This window comes from Orycteropus afer, unplaced genomic scaffold, assembly GCF_000298275.1.
Source record: "Orycteropus afer afer isolate SDZICR_OR568_19922 unplaced genomic scaffold, OryAfe1.0 scaffold00028, whole genome shotgun sequence".
Lineage (NCBI taxonomy): Eukaryota > Metazoa > Chordata > Mammalia > Tubulidentata > Orycteropodidae > Orycteropus > Orycteropus afer.
In genome coordinates, this window is record NW_006921615.1 from 18,647,548 (window position 1) to 18,671,985 (window position 24,438).

Genomic DNA, 24,438 nt, shown 5'->3' on the forward strand with positions numbered 1-24,438 from the left:
CTGGCGGCGGCCGCGGAGATCCCGAGCGTGTGCGGGCCAGATGCGGGTCTAGGGAGCGGTGGAGTCGGCCTCTGCCCCGGCCCCGGGTCTCCCGGGAAGTCTATGCGGCCGAGGCAGGGGCGGCAGCGGCCACCGGCGCTCCGGCCCGCACGACCCCTTGCATTGTGGCAGGTTTTTCAGTCTCCTTCCCCAGTTTTCCTTGTAGTTTATTTCATTGTCGTCTTTCTTCTCCAACTTGTGAATCTCTGAGGTGTGGGTTTACCCTCGACGTGAACGCGTAGAGTCGGCGTGTCTGTGTTTCTTTTCCTCAACCCGCCGGTTTGCAGGCGACTGGGGTATTGCCTTCGGAAGGCGAGCCGGCCGGCCTGCGGTTTTGCGTTTCCTTGTTGGTGCTTTCGTCGTTATCTTTTGCTTTTTTGTTTTTTCCCCGAAGAGGAGGTGGCACTGAAGGGTGTGGGGAAAGGGAATATTCACTGGCAAGGATGGATGAGTTCTTAAGGAGTTTCAGTCTGCGGCAGTATCTATCCCTCTCATAACCTCATGGCAGTTTTAGGTCGGTTAGTGGTTGGAGTAGATTTTGTAATGGGAAGGAAAGACTAGGAAATTGAAAACCCAGGACTTTATGATGAATACTAACGGCGAAATAAAAAGTGAAAGAAGAGTTTTGCTCTCCTACAGAATTAAGAAAAAGAAGAAGAAAAGAGCCTGGTTTGGGGTATTGATGCTCCTCCACCTCCCTTTTTCGTTGGATGACCTCTCCGGATAGGAACGGAAAAGCACAAGGCAGAGTGGGGGAGGGTGGAAGGCACTTGTAGTTGTATTTCCTAGTTAGCTGTCCTGCCTTCCAGGACTAGTCAGTATGTGGCCGCCAAGCTAGGCAAAGATTTTGTGACAAGTAATTGGTTAATCACTGTTTTGTAATTGTTAGAGCTTAATTAATTTTTGAAAATTAAAAAAATGAAATTAGTTTTTTATCTTCGCAACTCCAAACAAGAAACAATTTTTCTATTCCTTTTAACCACTCTTCCCACTCCACTTACTGAATGGAAATAAGTTTATTTCCTTAAAACTTGTCTATCAAATGCTTTCACACCTGACCTTGCCATCCTTTCCTTTTGTTTAGTTTGTCCCGTGTCCATTGTCTCTTCCACATTTGTGGTGGATTGCTAGAGTTCTCTCAGTACTCTTGCATTCTCTTTAGGGATTTAGAAGATAAATCAATAGCAGCATAATTACTCATTGTTACATAAAACAGTAATACAAATACAAGCTATTCCTAACCATGATATATTTATTTTCCCGGCTGTCTTGCTTAGAGACCTTTAGTTAATATTTTGCAAATAACGTATGCAGGTGTTGTATTTTGTACTTGTCTTCATACTCTTAAGAAAAGGAGGACTATTCATCTTGCAGGAAAAAAAAAAAAGTCCATTTGAAGAGAGGACCAGTTCGACTATAAAATTTCTTTGGAAATTTAAAATTATGTAAATCTTGTGCATCCTATAAAACTGACCTCAAATTCCTGAGTCATTTAATGCAAACCAATACTTCAAAAGAGCTGAAATGCATTGTAATCTCTCAGGATCAATTTTTTTTTTTTTCCCAGATAACATTTAAATAACTATTCTAGTTTTCTCTAGACGAGGAAAAAAAAACCTTTGAACTTTTATTTGGCTAACTTTTTAGGAAATGGCTGTTAAGAATTACAATAGCATATTCTGGTAAAATCATTTTAAATCAGTAAAATCATTAGTATATCATTTTTCTGTTAAAAAAATTACGGTGATTTTCAGAGAATATTCATTTCTGAATGTTTGACCAGTCTAGAAATAGACCTGTGACTGGCTAGGCCATTTTAACACTTTTGAATGGGAGGGATTCAGTCGCGTTTCTTTTTTTGTGGTGAGTTGGAGACTGTTGGAGGCTAAATGAATAGGCTTACCCACTACAGGGTTTTTGTTTTAAGTGTGTAATTGGAATTCAGAGTTGGGTTTAGTAATTTCTGGTAGATTTTACCCATTGGAATGGGTGTTGTTGCTGCTAGAATGTTGTAAGAGCTCATTAATTGCATTGCTTTTCTTGCTGGTCTTTCAAATTTGCTTTTAAGAAGGTCAGTTAAACATGGAAAATGAGTGAAAAATCTATCATCATGCAGGTTGGTATATGCCAAGTTCAGAGGCGCTACTTTGTATCAGAGATGGCAAGTCATACTGTGTACCAACTAAGTGAAGATAATACACTTTATTTAAATTTTCACTTGAATTAATAGTGAACTTTTAGATGAGTGGTAGATGCATACTTAACTAGAAATAATACGCATTTCTGTTGTCACTTGATAGTTGGGATAACTTTAATACCTTATGAGCTTTCCTAGATTGTTTTGTTAGATGATCTTTAAGAATTGTATCAACTCAGGTCATTATTGCCATTGTTGATAGAAGAGTAGTAGTGGTGACAGGATGGTTTTGATAATGATAAATGTTATAGTCTAATTTTTAGTGATACAGGAAATTAACTCGATTAGTTAAGTCGAGTTTGGCAGTCTTCGGAACTGCCACAATTAAAACACTGAAATTGGAATTAACTTTGAGTATTTGGAGTGAACATGACATTTAATTTTCTTAACTTTTGGTTTATAAATATTTAGTATCTGAGATTTAAGAACCTAAAGAAAGGCATTTAAAATTTCATCTCCAGGTAGGAGTACCAAATATTACATGATATTTGTGGGGCAAGTATTTTGGTGAGTTTTACTTACTACATTTTAAGGGAAGTGTAAGGAATAAAGAAGTGTTGGAATTTCTCTGTTGCTTACTGTTGTCATTGTTTTGTATCATTTGTAAGGTCATATTAATCCATATATATTGATAATAACTAATAAAAAAGGCATAAGTATTTGGTCTAAATTGGAATAAAATCTTCATTCTGTAACTGTCTCAGAGAAATGGAGTATTTTGTATAAATGGAGTAGTCTAACAATTGAATTATATGAGGAATTTAGGGTTATCTATTTAAAGAACCAAAATTTATGGATGATAAAGCCTTTCTAAATGCTATCACAACTTCTTAACTAACTAAGGATCGTAAGTAAGTTACTTAACAACTAAGATTTTGTATCATGAGCATTATTGTTACATGTTATCACTTAATGAAGCCATTAAGGCCTAGTAAACTTTAGTAGAACTTTGGTCTGCTTTGCTAAAGTCTCAGACTGCTCTAATTTTTGAGTTCTTTGCTTTGCTTTTTAATTTTGTTCCGCCTCTTTCTTTTCTGTTTGGCTGGCAACTTTTACTTTTCTTTGCTTTCAGCATGTGTAGGCAGCTTCCCATCACCTAATTTGCTTCTTACTGACTCTGGACTTGGAAATAAATTTATGGAACTTGTTAGAAATAATATATAAAATAAGAGTAAATAGCTCCACAGCTATTTGTCCTGCCCTAAGATCTTTTTTTTGTTTTGTTTCCTGTTCTATATAGTGATTCTAGTAAGGAGTTATGAATAGGAATGTACACTTTAGTGATACTTAAACAGATTGTTCTCAGCGTTATATGTTGTAAAGATTGTTTTACATCCCAGACATGCTTTAAAAAATTTTTCCTCATTAAGAATTTGAGATTTCAGAGAGGGATTTTTGTACTTTATTTAAAAATCCTGAACTGTAATTTAGGTTGCCAAGTAGATTTACTCAGTCTTAGATTTGTTTCTTGCCATAGTTGTGTTAAAGTTCTGTAGACAAAGAATTTTCACTGCAGTAGTGATCCTAGGGCACATATTTACAAATTTCTTACTTTTTGAAGGTTTAAATATCTTGGAGGCAGTCTGTATTTTAAGTCAGCATTAAGCATACTAGCCCAATAGAAAATACAAGTAAAATCAAATATATTTTAGCATACTACTCTGGTAGTGTAGTGCCTAAGGCACTTGACTGCTAACCAGAGGCTTGTGGTTCAAACCCACCAGCCACTCCTCGAAAGGAAGATTGGGCAGTCTACTTCCGTAGTGATACCACCTAGGAAACCCAAGGAGGGGTCGCTATGAGTCAGGCCGACTGGAGGGCACATAACAACAACAATAACATAATGGTAGTGTGAAGTTGGGGAGCTCTGGTAGCATGGTGGCTAAGGCACTTGACTGCTAACCAGATGGCTGGCAGTTCAAACCCACTGGTCACTCCTCGGAAGGAAGATGGGGCAATCTACTTCCGAAGTGATACTGCCGCGAAAACCCTCAACGGCAACAACAACAGTGTGAAGTTGGGTATGAAGAAGGATGTATTTAGGAATGTTGTTGTTATGTGCTATCGAGTCGCACCCGACTCATAGCGACCCCTCCTTGGGTTTCTGAGGCAGTATCACTACGGAAGTAGATTGCCCCATCTTCCTTCTGAAGAGTGGCTGGTGGGTTTGAATCGCCAGGCTTCTGGTTAGCAGTCAAGTGCCTTAGGCACAATGCTACCAGAGTTTTACCTGGAACAGAAGGTATGAACAAGGAAAATAGTGGGAAATAGAGATGAAAAGAAGGCATATCACCAAGGATGTTGAATTCACTAGGCTAGGAAACTTGAATTTTGCTTGTAGGCAGTGGATGAGGATTTTGAGCATAGAAATGGTATAATTAGAGCCAACTTTCAGGAAAAGAAATCTTTTATGAGTAATGAGTAAGCCTTTTTTTTTTTAATTGTAAAATAATTTATATTTTTAGTTGTAAAAATATAGAGAATACAACATTGCCAATTTGACATTCTTCATGTGCATAGCTCAATAAAACCAATTCTATCAGTCATATTGTACAACTGTCACTAATACCCATATTGAATAAGCTTTTAAGGAGCTCTGGTGGCATAGTAGGTGAGGCATTTGGCTGCTAACCAGGAGGTCAGTGGTTCAAACCTTTCAGCTTGCTCTGTGGAAGGAAGATGAGGCAGTCTACTTCTATAAAGATTTGCAGCCTTGGAAACTTAGCGGGGGTCCCTTTGAGTTGGTGGCACAGTGTTAAAGCATTCAGCTGGTTGCCAGTAGGTCAGCGTTTTGTGCCCAGCAGCTGCTCCATGGGAGAATGATGTGCCAGTCTGCTTCCGCAAAGATTTAAAGCTTTAGAAGCCCTGTGGGGCGGGTCTACTCTGCCCTAAAGGATCACTTTGAGTGAGAATTGACTCAGTGGTAGTGGATTTTTTTTTTTTTTTTTTAAATGAGGTACTTTAGAGGGGCAGAGACATTTAAAGAAACACTTGTTCTGCTGAAAACTAATGAAAAACTTTTAAAATTATGTTTGTGGCTATGATATATGTGTCTATCTAGCTATCTATAATAGATATTATATACATAGAGTTCTGGTGCTGTGACGCTTAAGGCATTTGACTGCTAACCAGAAGGTTGGAGGTTCAAACCCACCAGCTGCTCTGTGGAAGGAAGTTGAGGCAATCTACTTCTGTAAAGATTTACCCCCTTGGAAATCCAATGGAGGTTGCTATGAGTCAGAACCAACTCAGTGGCAGTGGATATATATTTTTATTTTATATTATTTATTTTTTTTGAGATAGTTAACTGATTTAAAAGGGAGCTCTGGTAGCATAGTGCCTAAGGCACTTGACTGCTAACCAGAAGGCTGGCAGTTCAAACCCACCAGCTACTCTTCGGAAGGAGGGTTGGGCAGTCTACTTCCGGAAGTGGTACTGCCTCAGAAACCCAAGGAAGGGTCGCTATGAATCAGATCTGATTCGACGGCACATAACAACAACTGATTTAAAATTTTTCTGGTTAATAAAATTTCCTTATACTTTGATAAGCAGCTTTGAGATTATACATTAAGTACCTTGATAGTCAAGGTTCAAAATGGTATCTTAATCTGACATACCATGGCATCCCTGTATAGCAAAGATCTTAGAAACCAAGTGAAGTGGATACAGATGACAGTCTTGGAACCCTGAACATCAAATGGAAGGATAGAGAATTAGATGGAACATCGACTAGACAAAGAAACTGAATGAAAATAGCGAATGAGAAGAGAGATGGAGCAGAAGTGCCCTGCTAGTGGCCTGGCACAGCATGTCCATGTTGACACAAAGCCAGCAGTGATCTTGTGTGAGAATAGGACAGCAACTTCACAGAATCTCCAATAGGAGGTAGAGAAAATGTGTAGACATCCCTAGAGTGAAGCAAGATGAGCAGAACATAAACTGCATCTAAGGAGGAAAAGTACAGAAAGAAAGGCAATAGGGATCTTGGGATCCACAGAGCAGGGAGGGAACCAGGATCCGGACAGGACTGCTTACCAGTAGCAATGCCTGACCCTTGTGGTGGGTGGTATACACAGAGTAATAGATACATAGAGTGTTAGCAGGAGGTCCTCCCTCTGGCTAGGCTAGGCACAGTACCTTCCCACCCTGCACTTGGTTGGGGCCAGGCCAGTTGCCGGGTGCAGCCAATAGGAAGTGCTCAGGCACCCACTACCTGTTGACCAGAGAAGCATGCTCCCTCTCCCCTCACCTTCCTGGTGATGAGTAACATGAACAACTCCCACACCTGCCCCATTTGCCATCCCTGCCACTCTGCCAACTTGAGTTACAGTAAGTGGTCCTGTGCCTCTGGTCACTTGCCACAGCCTGCAGCCCATGCCTGCCCACTCAGAAGGCAGCAGAGAATACTTTGCACTCCCAGTTGCCTGCTATACACCCCTGCCCACTGCCCCACCCACCTAGCAACTGACAGTGAATTCATGGTGCTCTTGGTTGCTCAGCACACACACCCTCCCTCACTATTGCTATACCTACTCAGTGAGTGGCAGTGATCATCTTGGGCTTCTGGTTGCCCACCTGCCCTTGCCTGCTACCCTGCTTATACAGTGAGCAGCAGAGCATCTGCTGCTGGACTGACAGTGGTCTGCCCTCAGCTCCCTAGCATGCCTGGTGAACACCAACATGCGATTGCTTTACTCAACCACTGCCTGTCCCACCAAGAGATAGGTAGTGAGCGTTCCTTTGCCATCAGACTAGCGATCAGCAGATACTGCCTACCCTGCCCTCCCTGGTAGTCAGAACAAAACAAAAAATCAGGAGAAGAGGAACAAACATGCAATCAATGAATCCATACATACATAAATAAAATAACACCTTAATGCCTCAGAGAGAGCAGACAATAACAAATCATATGAAAAAATATAAGATGCTTCAAACAGGTGAGCAAAATAAAGGAGCAGAAAACTTTCCTGAAAAGACTTTTTACAAAATCCAACCTGATAAAAACCAAAATCCCTGATAAAAATGCTGAACAATATAGGAATAGAAAGGAAATTCTTTAATATAATTAAGGGCATATATACAAAACCAACAGCCAACATTATTCTCAGTGGGGAGAGATTGAAAACATTCCTATTATGAATGGGTACCAGAAAGGATGTCCTTTATTATCACCACTCCTATTCAGTACAGTAGCATAGTGCCTAAGGCATTTGACTGCTAACCAGAAGGCTGGCGGTTCAAACCTACCAACCACTCCTCAGAAGGAAGATTGGGCGATCTACTTCCGTACATACTGCCTCAGAAACCCAAGGAGGGGTCACTACGAGTCAGATTTGACTCAACGGCAGTGAGTTTGGTTTGGTTTTGGTTGTTCAGTACTGCATTGAAAGTTCTTGCCAGAGCAACAAGGCAAGAAAGGGAAATAAAAGGCATCCAAATAGGCAAAGAAGTAAAATGATCTCTTATCTGCAGATGATATGGTCTTATACACAGAAAATCCCAAAGACTCAGTAAGAAAATTACTGGAACTAATTTATAGTTCCAGCAAAGTGGCAGAGTACAAGATCAATATATAAAAATCAGGAAAGCAATACCAATACAATAACCACCCAAAGGATGAAGTATTTAGGAATAAAGCAAACCAGAGACACAAAAGACCTATACAGAGAAAACTATAGAACACTTACAAGAAACCAAAAGAGACCTGTGTAAATGAAAAATTACACCATACTCATAGATTGGAAGACCTAAAATGTGAAATATCAGTATTTCCCAGAGCGATCTATGGATAAAATGCAATCCTGATTCACATTCCCTCATTTTTCTTTAAAGAGATGGAAAAACTAATCACTAATTTTATCTGAAAAGGAAGGAGACCCTGGGTAAGTAAAACACTACTAAAGAGGAACAAAGTAGGAGACCTTATAATCCCCAATCTCAAAACCTACTATACAGCCATGGTAGTTAACACAGCATGATATTGGTACAACGACAAACTCAAAGACCAGTGGAATAGAATTGAGATCCCAGAAGTAAATCCATCCACCTGTGGGGAGCTAATCTTTGATGAAGGGCCAAAACTCATTAAATGAGGAAGTGATGCTCTCTTTAATAAATGGTGCTGGCAAAACTGGATATCCATTCGCAGAAAAATGACACAAGATCCATAGCTCACACCATATACAAAAATAACTCAAGTTGGAGCAAAGACCTAAAGTAAAAATGTATTAGACAAGGAAGGGGCTAATTTCTAAATTTTATAGAGAAAAAACTTCAACAATTTAACAACAAAAAGACAAATAATCCAATTAAAAGTGGCTGGAGGACATGAACAGCCACTTCACCAAAGAAAACATTCATGCAACTAACAAACACATGAAGAAATGCTTGTAATCATCAGCCGTTGTTGTTGTTGTTATGTGCCGTAGAGTCGGCCCCGACTCAGTATCACTACGGAAGTAGATTGCCCAACCTTCCTTCTGAGGAGTGGCTGGTGGGTTTGAACTGCCAGCCTTCTGGTTAGCAGTCAAGTTCCTTAGGCACTATGCTACCAGAGCTCCTCATCAGCCATTAGAGAGATGTAAATCAAAACAACGAGATAACATCTTACCTTGGTAAAGTTGAAAAAATAGAAAATAACAAATTCTGGCAAGGGTGTGGAGAAAATGGAACCCTCATACACTGCTGGTGGGACTGTAAAATGGTATAACTACTATGAAAAACAGTATGGCGCTTCCTTAAAAAGCTGGAAATAGAAATGCCATATGATCCAGCAATCCCACTACTAGTTATATATCCTACAGAAATAAGAGTAGTGATATGAACAGATATGTGTATAGCCATGGTCATCGCTACACTATTCACAATAGCAAAAAGATAGAAACAGCCTAAATGCCCATTAGTGGAGGAATGTATTAACAAATTGTGTTATAGACACACAATGGAATACTACAGTGTTAAAGAGCATGATGAATCTGCAAAATATCTCACATCAGGGATGAACTTAGATGTTATTTTGCTGAGTGAAGTTAGTAAATCACAAAAGGACAAATATGGTATGAGACCATTATTGTAAAAGTCAAGAAAAGGATTTCACATACAAAAAATACTCTTTGATGCTTATCAGGGATGGGTGGAGGATGGAGGGTAACCATTAAGTGGATGGTAGATACACATTAACTTTAAAAAAAAACCCAAACACATTGCCTTGGAGTCGGACCTTACTTATAGTGACCCCTCCTTTGGGTGTCTGAGGTGATATTGTTATGGAAGTAGATTGCTCAACCTTCCTTCCAAGGAGTGGGTGGTGGGTTTGAACCGCCAGCCTTCTGGTTAGCAGTCAAGTGCTTTAGGCGCTACGCCACCAGAGCTCCCCACATTAACTTAGGTGAGGGGAAAAAAATCAGAAAGGAAACCTTCTTGAGGAAGAAATGGTAATAGAACTACCTTATAAGGAATTAAAAAGATTCATATATGGGATTCTTGAGGAGATCAAGGAAAACACAGCAGGAACCCTAGAAGATTTCAGGAAAATAATACAAGAACAAAATGACAAAATAGACAATTATAAACCATACAAAAACAGCTAGAAATCCATAATATTAACAATAAAATATCAGAAATAGATAACCTAATGGAAGGAGATAAAGTAGAACCAGTGGGAAAGAGAATCAGGAAGTAGAAGACAAATCCCTTGATATCAGTCTGAGGAACTATCAGAAAAAAAAGTTAAGAAAAATGAAGAATGCCTAAGACTTATGTGGGACACTATTAAGAGGAAGAATTTTGTGTGATTGGGATTCCAGAAGTGGAGAAGAAAAGTACAGAGAATTTTTGACGACTTATTGATAAAAAGCTTCCCTAATAGCATGAAAAATGAGGACGCTTCCATCCAAAAAGTTCCATGGACCCCATACTATTTCATAGTAGTTACACCATTTTACAGCCGCAGGATGGAGCCCAACAGAAAATTACAAAGACATATCCTGATCAAATTTTCCAAACAAAAACAAGAAAGAATTCTGAGACAAGAAAGATTTCTTGGCAGAAATCATGCAGCCAAGAGGATCATGGGCTGATACATATAAAATCTTGAAAGAAGAATTGCCAATTATGAATCATCCATACAGCGAAATTGTCTTTCATATCCGGTGGTGAAACTAGGATGTTCCCAGATGAACACAGATTAACAGAATTTGTAAAAGCCACACAACTTTTACAAGAAATATTAAAGGGAGTCCTTTAGGCATAGAACTAATGATGCCAGACAAAAATCTGAGATCAAGACACATGACAGCATCACCCAGATGCCAACTTAGATAAAGAATTCTAAAAAAATAAATCTGCAAAACTGAAAAAAGGGAACCAGAGATGTTGATCTGTAAATGGTAGCAACTTCAAAATAAAAAGTATAAATAAATGTAGTTACAGAACTTCCATGTGAAGAAGTCAAACCAATATCAAAACCTAACAGATATTTAAACTTAGGAAAATAATGGTAAATTTCAGAGTTACCATAAAGAAAATTAATAAATCTCACCAAAATAAAGAAGAAAATAAAAAAGACTCAGTAAACACAAAATCGTCAATGAAGGATATGACAAGAAAATTTGTAAACAAAAAGAACTTAGCACAGAAAATGAAGCAGAACAAAGAAATTGCTGACAACATATTTTTAAAAATAGCATAACAAATCAGCAGCAGTAAATTCATACCTGTCTATCATCATACTGAATGTAATAGTGTAAATGCACCAGTCAGGAGACAAGAGAGTAGCAGAGTAGATAAAAAATGACCTATCAACGTGTTGCATATAAAAGCCACATCTTAGACACGAAGACATAAATAGAACAAAAATGGAAGGATGGAAAACATATCAAGCAAATAGTAACCAAAAGAGATCAGGAGTGGCAATAATAATTTTTGATAAAATAGACTTTAAGTTAAAATCCATTATGAGAGATAAAGCATTAATGGCATTATATAAATGATGAAGGGGTCAGTAAAGTAAGAGGACATAGCCATAATAAATATTTACACACCCAGTGATGGAGCTCCAAAGTACATAAACAATTGAAAAGATAATTCATTCTAAAATAATAGTAGGAGATTTAACACACCACTTTTGACATTGAACAGAACAACTAGAAAGGAACAAAGGTGCAGAAGATCTGAATAACACAGTTAACTAATATGACTTCATAGACATACAGAACACACCAGCCAGCAGCAGCACATTACACATTATTGTCCAGTGCACATGAATCATTTTCTAGAATAGACCATATTTTAGGCTACAAAGTAAACCTCAATAAATTAAAAAAACAGTGAAATAATACAAAGCATCTTCTCTGATCATAATGCTAGAAAGCTAGCATTATGATTATAAATCAAAGAAAGAAGAAAAATTAAATACATCAAAACTGAATGATACCTAACTGAAAAACTATTGATTACTGGAAGAAATTAAAAATGAAATAAATTCTTAGAATTAAATTTGAATGAACAGACAGTATTATCACAGTGAAAACAGTGCTCAGAGGAGTATTTGCACACATTGAAAAAGCAAAAGGGACCAAAATCAAAAGCTTATTTCTAACACATGAGCAATTAGAAAAGGAGCAGCAGAAAGATTTCAGTCACTAGGAGAAAGGAAATAATAAAGATCAGAACAGAAATAAATAGAAAACAGGAAAAAAAATTAGAATCAAGATTAGATGTTAGTTCCTTAAGAAGATCAATAAAAGACAAACCCTGACCAAATTGAAAAAGGGGGAGAAAATGAAAATATACAAATAACCAAAATAAGAAACAGTGTAGGTGACATTACTGCAAAACTGAGATAAAAAGGATCATAACAGACTATTATGAAAAAGTGTAACAAATCTGAAAACCTGGAAGAAATGAGCAAACACACTACCTACCTAAACTAACACAGAGACAGAAAATTTAAATAGACTCATAATGAAAGAAGAAATTGAAGATACCGTGTTGTTTTGAAAAAATGGAAAGCCCTAGCCCAGATGGCTTCATTGGAGAATTCTACTAGACATTCAGAACAGAGGTCATCCCAATTTTACTCAAAGTAATCCAGAACATAGAAAAGGAAGGAGTATTCCCTAATTCATTTTCTGAAGCCATCATAACCCTGATACCAAAACTAGGCAATGATACACATAAAAAAGAAAACTGCAGACCAGTATCCCTCATGAATATAGATGCAAACATGCTCAACAAAATTCTGTCCAGCAGAATTCAAGAGCATATAAAAAAAAAAATAATACATCACAGTCAGGTGGAATTCATGCCAGGGATGCAAGGTGGTTCTACATTAGAAAATCAATTAACATAATTCACCATGTACATTAAAAAAGGAAAAGAATTACATGATCATCTTAATGCAGAAAAGGCATTTGATAAAACCCAAACCAAACCCATTGCTGTTTGGTCTCACACAAACCTTCATAGGGTTTCCAAGGCTGCAAAACTTTATGGAAGTATACTGCCTCATCTTTCTCCTGGGAACTAATAGAAGTGTTCAGCAAAGTGGCAAGCTAGGAGAATCAACATACAAAAATCAGTAAGTTACCTCTACACCAACAGGAAAACTCCAAAAAAGAAATCAAGAAAACTATAGTTTACTGTAGTCCTCCCAAATGATAAAATACCTCAGAATAAATCTAACCAGAGACAAAGAAGACTTATATAAGGAAAACTACAAAACACTACTGCAAGAGACCAAAAGAGATCTACATAAATAGAAAACCATACCATGCTTATGGATTGGAAGACTTAGCATTGTGAAAATGTCATTATTACCTAAAGAAATCTATAGATATATTACAATCCAAAGCCCAACAATATTCTTTAACAAAATGGAAAAACTAATCTCCAACTTTATAAAGAAAGAGGTCCTGATAGCTAAAGCATTATTGAAAAATGAGAACAAAGTAGGAGGCTTCACATTTCTCTATCTCAGAATTTACTATACAGCTACAGTATTCTGAAAAGCTTGGTACTGATATGACAGACACAGACTAGTGAAACAGAATTGATAACCCACAAGTAAATCCATCCAGCAACAGTTGAACTTTGTCAAAGGGTCGAAGGCCGTTCAATGGAGAACCAATAATCTCTTGAACCAGATGGTGCTGGTGAAACTGGATCCATACTTCACACCATACACAAAAAGTAACCCCAGATGGATCAGAGACCTAAACGTTAAACCTAAAACTATAACGTTCCTGGAATGGAACAGGGATGAAGTTAGGGGATCCTAATTCATGGCATAGCTAACTATCAAACATAATTAAAAATGCACAAACAATAGAAAATAAATTAGGTAACTGGGACCTCATAAAATTAAATATGTATGTTCATCAAAAGACTTTACCAAAAGAGTAGAAGGAGAACCTAGAGACTGTCAAAAATGGGCAAATGTCATGAACAGAGACAGTTCACCAAGAAGACATTCTGGCAGCTAACAAATATGAAGAGATGCTCACAATTGTTTGGCTGTTAACAAAACAGCTAATGTTAACAGCTGTTAACAAAAAACCAAACCCACTTGCCATCAAGTTGATTCTCTAGCAGCCCTAGAGAACTGCCCCAAAGGGTTTCCACGGCTGTAAATCTTTATGGAAGCAGACTGCCTCATCTTTCCCCTGCAGAGTTGAAGGTGGGTTCGAACCACTGACCTTTTGGTTAGCAGCCAAAAGCATTAACCACTGTGCTACCAGATCTCCTTTAGCTGTTAGAGAGATGCACTGTTGTTATTAGGTGATGTCAAGTCGATATCCTAGACGTTAATTAGTGAGCTGAAATAGACTGGCTGGTATTGGCTATTTTTAATCAGATAATCATATGATCTACTATGCTGTGAATGACAAATTGAAGAGGAATGGTGTTGGATTCATTGTCAAAACGAACATCACAAGATCTGTCCTGAAGTACAGTGCTGTCAGTAATAGGATAATATCCATACACGTACAAGGAAGGCCAGTTAATACTACTGTTATTTAAACTTATGCACCAACTAACTAGTAAAGCCAAAGATTAAGAAACTGAAGATTTTTGCCAACTTCTGCAATCTAAAATTGACCAAACATGCAATTAAGATGTATTGATAATTATTAGTGATTGGAATGCAAAAATTGGAAACAAAGGAGAATCATTGGTAGTTGGAAGGTATGGCCTTGGTGACAGAAATGCTGCCAGAGACTGCATGATAGAATTTTGTAAGATCCACAGCTTATTCATTGCAAATAACCTTTTTTCAACAACATAAAACACATGTACCTCACCAGATGGAATACACAGAAATCAGATTGATTACATTTATGGAAAGAGGTGATGGAGAAGCTCAATCTCATCAGTCAAAACAAGACCAGGAGCTGACTAGAACAGACCATCAACTGCTCAAATGCAAGTTCAAGTTGAAGCTAAAGAAAATTAAAATAAATCCACGAGAGCCAAAATACAACCTTGATTATATCTCACCTGAATTTAGAGACCGTGTGAAGAATACAAGTTGTGGGATGATACCAAGAACATCATACATGAAGAAAGCAAATGGTCATTAAATAGACAAAAAAGAAAGAAAAGACCAAAATGGATGTGAGAAGAGACTCTGAAACTTGCTCTTGAACATAGAGTAGCTAAAGCAAATGCAAGAAACAATGAAGTAAAATATCTGAACAGGAGATTTCAAATGGTGGCTCAAGAAGACAGTTACTTATTATAATGAAATGTGCAAAGACTTGGGGTTAGAAAACTGAAAGGGAAGAACACGCTCAGCATTCCTCAGGCTAAAAGAACTGTATTAGAGAGATGTGAATCAAAACTGCAATGAGATACTGCTTCACCCTTTCAAAAATGACATTGATCAAACAAAGGAAACAGTAAATGCTGGCAAAGTTGTGGGGACATTGGAACTCTTATACACAGCTGATGGGATTATAAAATGGTACAGTCCCTGTGGAAAATGGTATGGTGTTCCCTCCAAAGGCTAGAAATAGAATCCCATTCCTAGGTTTATATCCTAGAGAAATAAGAGCAGTGACATGAATAGACACATGTACACCTGTGTTTGTGGCAGTATTATTCATGATAGTAAAAAAGGTAAAACTATCACTGGATGAATGGATAAACAAAATGTACATACATGCACTGGAGTGCTCTGCAGCAATAAAAGATAAAGATGAATCTGTAAAACATAACATGGATGAATCTGGAGGACATTATGCTTTGTGAAATAAGTTGATCACAAAACAAATATTGTATGATACCACTTTTATAAAAAGTCAAGAATAGGTATACAAACAGAAAGCAACGTTCTTCGATGGTTACCAGATATGGGAAGGGGTAGGGAGAATCACTTGCTAAGTAGTAGTAATAGTAGTAGTAGTTGTTGGTAGTTGCTGTTGAGTCATCTCTGATTCATAGCGACCCTTTGTACAGCAGAATGAAACATTGCCTGCTGCTGTGTCAGCCCCATGATCCTTGCTATACCTAATCCCATTGTTGTAGCCACTGTGCCAGTCCATCTTGTTGAGGGCCTTCCCCTTTTTTGTTGACCCTCCATTTTACTGAGCAAGATATCCTTTTCCAGGGAATGTTCCCTTCTTACAACATGACGAAAGTAGGTGAGACGAAGTCTGGCCATTCTCACTTCCAAGGAGTATTTCTGCTGCACTTCTTCCAGGGCAGATTTGTTAGTCCTTTTAGCAATCCATTTTACTTTAACCATTCTTAGCCAACACCACAACTCAGAAGTTCCTTATTCATTGTCCAGCTCTCACATGCATATGAGGCGATTGAAAATACCATGGCTCAGGTTAGGTGCACCTTAGTCTTCAAGGAGACATCTTTGCTCTTCAGCACTTGAAAGAGTTCTTTTGCAGCAGATTTGCCCAGTGCAATACATCATATGATGTCTTGGGCTGCTGCTTCCATTGGTGTTGATTGTAGAACGAAGTAATATGAAGTCTTTGACAACTTCAATCTTTTCTGCATTTATTGTGATGCTGCTTATTGGTCCAGTTGTGAGGATTTTTTTAGTTCCTGTCAGCTGTTTGGACTCTGCCCAGTCTTTAAATCTGTGAGCCCCTTATTTTAGGCTTTTGACTTCTGTGTGTGCTTTAGAGCTATTGTCCAGTGATTCATGCTTATTTGCAGTGGGATGTGAATAGTTATTTATAGAAGCTATGCTAATTCTGGGAGCTCTGGTAGTGTAGTGCCTAAGGCACTTGACTGCTAACCAGAAGGCTGGTGGTTCAAACCCAGCAGCCACTCTTTTGGAAGGAAGATGGGGCAATCTACTTCCATAATGATACTGCCTCAGAAACCCAAGGAGGAGTCGCTGTGAGTCAGGTCTGACTTGATGGCACATAACAACAACAACACTAACTCTACCTCTAAAAGATTGCTGTCACTTGCTATGATTTTTGCTTCCAAAAGTTGAACCTAAAGTCTACTTTTGTCAGCTAGGAATGTGACTGTTTAGTCTTCCTTTTTTTTTTTAAATATTGTAACCTTTTTTTTTTTTGAGATAATTATAAACCTTTATTGAAAGATGCTAAAGGAAACATAAGTAGGAGAGATGTGGCATGCTTGTGATTAAAAGACTCACTATTATAAAGTTGCCCGATCTCCCAAGTTGATCTATAGATAGTAATCTATTTTTGAGGTAGTAAACATTATTCTACTTTCATATAATATATTGAGTCTTGTAAATTAGTATTGCTTTAGTTTTTTTTTTTAAGAAATGAATTGTTTAAGATAATGTTTGGGTTGATTTTTTTGTGGTTGTAAAATACCTCCAAATTGTTTTGTTTATCAAGACATTAAGAAAGTGAAAAGGCAATTAAGAATTAAGAATATATTTGCAATATATATAACCAGCAGACTTCTATATATTAACAACTTTCACAAAGTGATAAGAAAAAGACAAAGCCCATTCTAAAAGTAGGCAAATAATTTGGATAGTTATTTATCTAAAGAAGATACCCTAACCATCAATAAACTATAAAAAGGGGCTCAACTTCATTAGTCATCAGGAAATAGAAGTGCATAAAACATCACATCCTCATCAAGATGGCTAAAATTAAAAAAAAAAAAGACAACAGTGCAAGTGTTGGGAAAAGATAAGACAATAGGAACTTTCATACAGTGCTCACAAAAGTGTAAATTGGTACAACCAAAAGCTATTTGACAGTATATTGAACATACTCGTACAGCAGTATCACTCCCAGATACAAATCCAACAGAAATGCGTACTAAAAAATGTGTGAGAGTGTTTATAGTCTGAAGCATTATTTATGATAGTCAAAAACTGGAAACTATCTAGGTGTTCTCATTAGTAGTAGAAATGATAGATTGTGGTATATCCATGTGGTATATTCATTCCATGGTATCCTCTATAGCTTTGTTAGCAAAATTGTGGTCCATGAGTCACCTGTCTCTGCAACACCTGAGAGCTTATTAAAAAAACCAAACTCACTGTCATCTAGTCAATGCTGACTCATAGTGACCCGCACTGGGTTTCTGAAGTGGTAAATCTTTTTTTTTTTTTTAAATTGTGCTTTAGGTGCAAATTTACAGAGCAGAGTTTGTTTTACATTCAACATTATGTGTACATTTAGTTTCACTCCCCATTTACCATCCCCAACCCTAACCCAGTCTCCTCCCCTCCCTGCCCAGTAACCTCCCCTTTCCCCTGCCCCCATGCCCCTCATAGTTACTACACTTGTGTGTTTTGCATTTCCTCTATGCAAATGTTGCCCCTCTGGTGCCCCATGATTGATTGCTCCAAGGCATGCACTTCCATAGAGTATGTGGGTGCTGTCCCCCTTAGTTGAGTGGTCTGTGTGTACATCTTGTTTACTATTGGGGTGAGAGCCAGCCCCTGGGAGTAAGTTTTATTCCAGGCCCAGAATGTGTCCCAGGGCCATAGTATTGGGGGTCTCACTAGACTCCATTGGACCAGTAATTCTAGTCATTATTGAGTTTTTGGATTTTATTCCATGTTTTTCCTCCCACTCTATCCAGGATCTCCAGATTTGATCCTTTCCTGAGTGGTTGGCATTGGTAGTGGGACACCATTTAGTTCTTCTGGTCTCGAGGGCCATCATGTCCTAGGGCTGATTGCTTCCAAATACCTGTGGGTTTTTTCGTTTTTTTTTTTTTCCCCACTCATCTTTGTGAAGCAGTAAATCTTTACAGAAGTAGATTGCCCAGTCTTGCTTCCACCGAATGGCTGGTAGGTTTGAGCCATCAACCTTCTGGTTAGCAGTCAGATGCTTTAGGCACTGTGCTGCCAGAGCTCCTTGAGAGCTTATTAGAACCACAGAATCTTAGAATCCCCCTCAGATACACTGAATCAGAATCTACATTTTAACAAGTTCCTCAGACAATACTTATGTATGAAAAATTTTGAGAACCACTACTTTAGTAGCAGTTCTCAGAATTGGTCTTTAACCAGCAGCATGGGAACTTGTTAGAATTACAAATTCTCAGTCCCTTCCCCAGATCTGGGGATAGGGCCCAGCAAGATGTTTTAATGTGCTGTCCTGGTGATGTAGATGAATGTTGTAGTTTGATAATATAACAGGCTCGCAGGTGATGTCTAATTGGGAACTATGAGAATCACTGCTTGCTGGTTTGGCAAACTTTCTGTACAGGTCCAGACAGTAAATGTTTTAGACTTTTTGGAAGTCATTCAATCTCTGTCATAGCTACTCTGATGTGTGTTGCACAAAAACAGCCACAGACAATACAGAAGTAGGCAATAACACTTTATTTATAGAGGCTAGATTTGGCTCCTGGAGTTTGGGGATCCCTACTGTAGTATAGCATCACTTATTATTGCCCTTGAAGCCATGGTCTTTGTAACTTTCACAAAATGAGTGGGTGGGACTATGCAAATGTAAGCTGCTTGTGGCCCACCAAGGGATTTGGCTAGATTCACAGTAATGTAAATAAGGGGCATGGTACACTTGTGGAGTAGGACCATGCAAATAAGGTCTGTGGAACCCTAACATAGGGATTGGTCAGATTTGCCATCCTCCTAGGCTTAAAATGAGCCATCCCAGAGGCGGAAAGGGGGACCTGACTACCACTAACAAGAAAAGATGAGAGTGGAGTGTGTCCTTTGCATCCAGGGTCCCTATACTGGGAACCTCCTAAGATCTAGGAAACGGAGAGCTGTAACACCAGAGGGACAACAAAAGACTTTGAGAGATGGCAGGAAGTTGTGGCAGATAAGTGGTAGTAGAGAAGCAGAAGCAGCAGAACCAGGAGACCAGCAGGAGACAAGTGGTGGGCTTCCTGGCCCATAGAGTGGGAAAGTTGAGTGCCTTGGGGCAGGAGGCTTGATGGCAGAGTGAGGTCCCTCTGGGCACTTATCAGCAGAGCTGAAAAAGAGCTTTGTAACATGTGCCGGAGTAGGGCAGAGGCCAAGGGGCTGAAAGCCAGAGAGAGGGGTTCCTGTGGGCATGGCTGAGGGGAGGTTGTCCTGATCCAAGACCTATGTCCTCAGCATTCCTGAACCTGAACTATAACCTGTTCCTTCCCTGATAAACTCTATAATTATGAGTCTTGTGTGTGAGTTTTGTGTGGCCATTGCAATGAATTATCAAATCCAGTAGAGAAGTAAAAAGTGCTGTGGGAGAGATAGTTGGTATCAGAATTGGTAAAATGGTCAGAGGGTGGAGGCATGTCTGCCTGCAGCCTCATAGGAATCAACCTTAAAATGTTGATCTTGATCTTTCTCTCCTCTTGTGAAGTTAGAGATCAGACATGGCCACTATACCATTTTCACACTTACTTTATAGCAATGAGGTTGTTGTTGTTGTAATGTGCCGTCGAGTCGGCCCCGACTCATAGCGACCCCTCCTTGGGTTTCCTAGGCAGTATCACTACGGAAGTAGGATTGCCCAAACCTTCCTTCTGAGGAGTGACTGGTGGGTTTGAACCGCCAGCCCTCTGGTTAGCAGTCAAGTGGTTTTAGCCACTATGCTACCAAGTTGTAGTAAGTGGAAAATCAACAACCCTATAAGAATGAAAAAGTTATACACAAAACATGGATGAATCCTTCAAACATTGTGATTAAAAAAAAATGCCAGATATAAAGTGTACACACCATGTAATTCCATTTATACACAGTTCAAAACAGGCAAAACTAATCTTTGGTGTTAGAAATTGGGAGAATGACTACGGGGTGGGTAAGCATGTTTATGACTAGAATAGGACATAAGGGGGTCTTCTGGAGTGCTGATCCTGGGGTTCAGTTACCTGAATGTATTTCACTTTATAAAAATTTGTGGAGCTGTACATTTATGTTCTGTTTTACATCAATAAAAATTTTCCTAAAAAAAGTCATTTTTAAAATTTGTCTTGATTGTCAGATTGGGGAAGGTGAATTCCATGGACACTTTTTTTGAATAGTGATTTGGGTGAAAATTTACAGAGCAAATTCATTTCCATGCAATGATTCATACACATTTTGTTTCATGACATTGATTGCAATCCCCATAATGTAACAGCTCTCTTCCCACTTCCTCCCTGTGCTTACCTTTTTCCTGTGTCCTGGACACTTTTGAAGCCAAAATAGAATTAGGTTAGATCAAATAAGATGTGTTAGAAACCACTGCAGTACATCTCTTTGAATGTAATATAAGGATGCAGATGAACAAGGAGCTAGGACCTTGAAATTAATTTAAAAAGTGTCTTTAGGAAAGATTGTAAATTTAATAAGGTAATATCATTATTTAGGATTTTGATATCACATGTTGTTTTGTTGTTGTTATGTGCCATCGAGTTGGACCCAACTCATAGCGACCCCTCCTTGGGTTTCCAAGGCAGTATCACTATGGAGGTAGATTGCCCAGCAAGATATAGCAAATCTCCTTAGTATCTGCCTTAATAAAAGATAGCTGGATTATCAAATCTGGTTAAAGTGTATGAAGAAAGTCAAGTATCACATAGATACGTAGTTGAGAAAGAGGAGGAGTATTTTAATAGCTTTCATGTATTATTGCAGATATTCTTTGGTCTACACCAGAATGCAAGTGATAGAAATTTTTTAAGATTAATTGTAATGTGAAATCTGAAAGTACATCAGTGAATGTTTCATAAAATCCATTGGTTACATTAAAATTGGTTACATTAAAATGCATTGATCCAGCTTACACTTAGAATTCATCTTTTATCTTGTATGATTTTGTAACATCATTCATTGGTCATTTGGAAAATATTAGTTTACTGAGTAATACAAATCTTCCACATTTCATTATAAAATTAAAAAAAATTGTATTTGTTCATATTATTACTGATATAATTAGAAACATTTAAAAAGTATTGGGACCCTGTTATGCCCATAGTGATGGATGTGGTTTCCAAAATTCTGATTTTCATTTGAAAGCTTGACTTTTTGTTATTGACAGCAAATACTGTCAGTTGTTTTCCTTGATAATCGTTTTTGAGAAAATGTCTGCCAAATACCTTAAGTCTAAAAGTCTAAATGACCATAATTTGTCAGTTATTGTAATTTAAAATGGTGTTTCATTAAAAAAAAAAAAAAAAACTACTTCAGATTATAAGTTATTTGCACAAAAGCTTTTTTGTTTGTTTGTTTTTGAGACATGAGTCCTTTATGAGTACTTCCATTTAGTCAACAGAATATTAAAAAGATGAGTATTCAAAGGTACAAGTATAATAAAGTCAGTTTTTTAATGCTTCATCCAGTACATTCTTAATTGAAATTGGCTTTTTAAGTTTTATTTTTTAATTGTGTCTGATGGTTAAGAATATGTTGTTGTTTGCCGTCGAGTTGGCCCCGACTCATAGCGACCCCTCCTTGGGTTTCTGAGGCAGTATCACTACGGAAGTAGGATTGCCCAGCCTTCCTTCCGAGGAGTGGCTGGTGGGTTTGAACCGCCAGCCTTCTGGTGAGCAGTCAAGTGCCTTAGGCACTATGCTACCAGAGCTCCTGGTTAAGGATATAGTGAATGCTTATTCTGCTGGTACAGTATTAGTGCCTTAATTTTGTTTTGTCCAACGTTGATCTTGCACGAGTAGTGCAAATGCCAACAGAGTTTAAAAAAAAAAAAAAAGGATGAATAATGTCTTGTTGTTATGAAAATAGTTATAACATTGGGACCTACAGAGGTCCCAACTGTAGGGCTTCATTTATATCTTCTAGAGAAGATTGTTGCACATATACAAGTATCTATTTTAAACATTGTAGCACTTTTCTTCTTTTGAAAGTACTTATCCTTTCCCTGTAGGAATGTATCCTGTCAGGTATAATGTCAGTGAATGGAAAGAAAGTTCTACATATGGATCGAAATCCATATTATGGAGGAGAAAGTGCATCCATAACACCACTGGAAGATGTAAGTATTAGTGAAAAGTAATATGTTCTTTGTGCTTTTGAAAATTTTACTAGAGAATCTCTACTTTATTCCTTAGACACATGGCATTTTGCTTTATTAAACTAATAGAATATCTGGAGCACTATAATATTTCAGGAGTTTCTAGTTTGGGGCTTGTAAAGATGTCAGTTTTCACCTTTGCTGCCATCTGGAGCAAAATTATTATTTCTCAAAGTTAGTAGAGTACAGACTCAAAAGGATATGCAGAGGATCACCTTTTGATGCAGATGTCATATATGCCAGTGCATATAAATGGTCTCATTTATTCTCTCACTCACTCAGTCAAAGAGATATATTTATTCCCATTTTCAGATGACAAAATAATCTCTGTGGGGTCTAAATTGCAAATATGGACTGTGAACCTGGGTTATATATGACTAAAACTTTATTCCTTTTGCTACATTGCCCTGTTTCCAAGTCTTTACAAACAGGAGCATAAAGCATTTGAAAAGTGTGTGTCTTAGTAAACATATTTATTTCTGTTTGGGGTTTGTTACTCATTCACATACACAGATACGAGCTTACTGCGTTTTGTAGGAGATATATAAGTCCTCGGTGACTTTTTAAATCATCAGTCTCAATAGAGTTAATTTTTATACCAAAAATATTTAGCATATATTCAGGCATACAGAAAGTTGAAAGAGTAATATAATGTATCAAAAACCATCCACTTGGATTCAGTAGTTAATGCTTTCCTGTATTTGTTCTGTGTCTCTCTTTTTTTGTTGTTGATTTTGAACCACTGAACGTTGTGTAGACATAATGATACTTGACTGAAGCATTTCATCATTCATTCAAGAATAACATTCTCCTTGTTGTTGTTGTTTGCCGTCGAGTCGGCACCGACTCATAGCGACCCCTCCTTGGGTTTCCGAGGCAGTATCACTACAGAAGTACGATTGCCCAACCTTCCTTCCGAGGAGTGGCTGGTGGGTTTGAACCACCAGCCTTCTGGTGAGCAGTCAAGTGCCTTAGGCACTATGCTACCAGAGCTCCTTCATAACTATAATACCATTATCACCCTTAAGAAAATAAGCAGTAAAAGCCAGACCATACTCAAATTTCCCCAGTGATCCCAAGAATGTCTTAATGTCTTAGAATAGCTGTGTAGAAGTTTTTTGTTGTTGTTAAACCAAGATCGATTAAAAGTTCAAGTATTACAATTGGTGTTATTTCTCTTTGCTCTTAATCTACAGAGATTTTATTTCTTTTGAAAAGTGCAGCTAATTTATAAGGAAGTATTGTTGAGTACTTGATAATATATCACATCAAGAGGCACATAACGTCTGGTTAACTTATCATTACTGATGCTAAGCTTGATCTCTTGGTTAAGGTGATGACCACCAGATCTCTACATTGTAATTGATCTGTGGAGTGGTATATTTGCAGTTAATAAGTAATCTTTGGAGAGATGCATTGGCACTATTTATTAGCTGATCTTCAGTAAGATAAGCAGGCCTTCTTTGCCTTTTTTTAAAAAAATATACTCAGACTCATGAATTTTTATCGAGTATGTACGTACCAACTTTGCTGTTTCTGTTCCACTTTAGCAATAGAATGCATCAGCTTGAATGCATACCCTCAAATTTTAAACTCCATGCTGCTTTTTACCTAGAGCTCATATTAGAATGAAAAAAGTGAAATCCACTGCAGTCAGGTCTGTTCTGAGTCATGGTGTGTTAGATTGGGTTCTCTAGAGAAACACAAAAAACCAGTAAAGTATATATATATATTTAGAGAGAGAGAGAGAGATTTATCTTAGGTAAATGG

At 37.9% G+C, this 24,438-nt stretch overlaps 1 protein-coding gene across 1 annotated transcript in view; it reads left to right on the plus strand.

The window, feature by feature from the left end:
* The first annotated feature begins 2,128 nt into the window (after positions 1–2,128).
* The window catches only part of GDI2 (GDP dissociation inhibitor 2), a 58,351-nt gene continuing 36,041 nt past the window's right edge, over positions 2,129–24,438 (plus strand). The window contains exons 1-2 of the mRNA XM_007935480.1: positions 2,129–2,200; positions 22,522–22,629. Of these exons, the coding sequence (XP_007933671.1) occupies positions 2,129–2,200; positions 22,522–22,629 (180 nt within the window). The remainder of the gene's footprint in view (positions 2,201–22,521; positions 22,630–24,438) is intronic.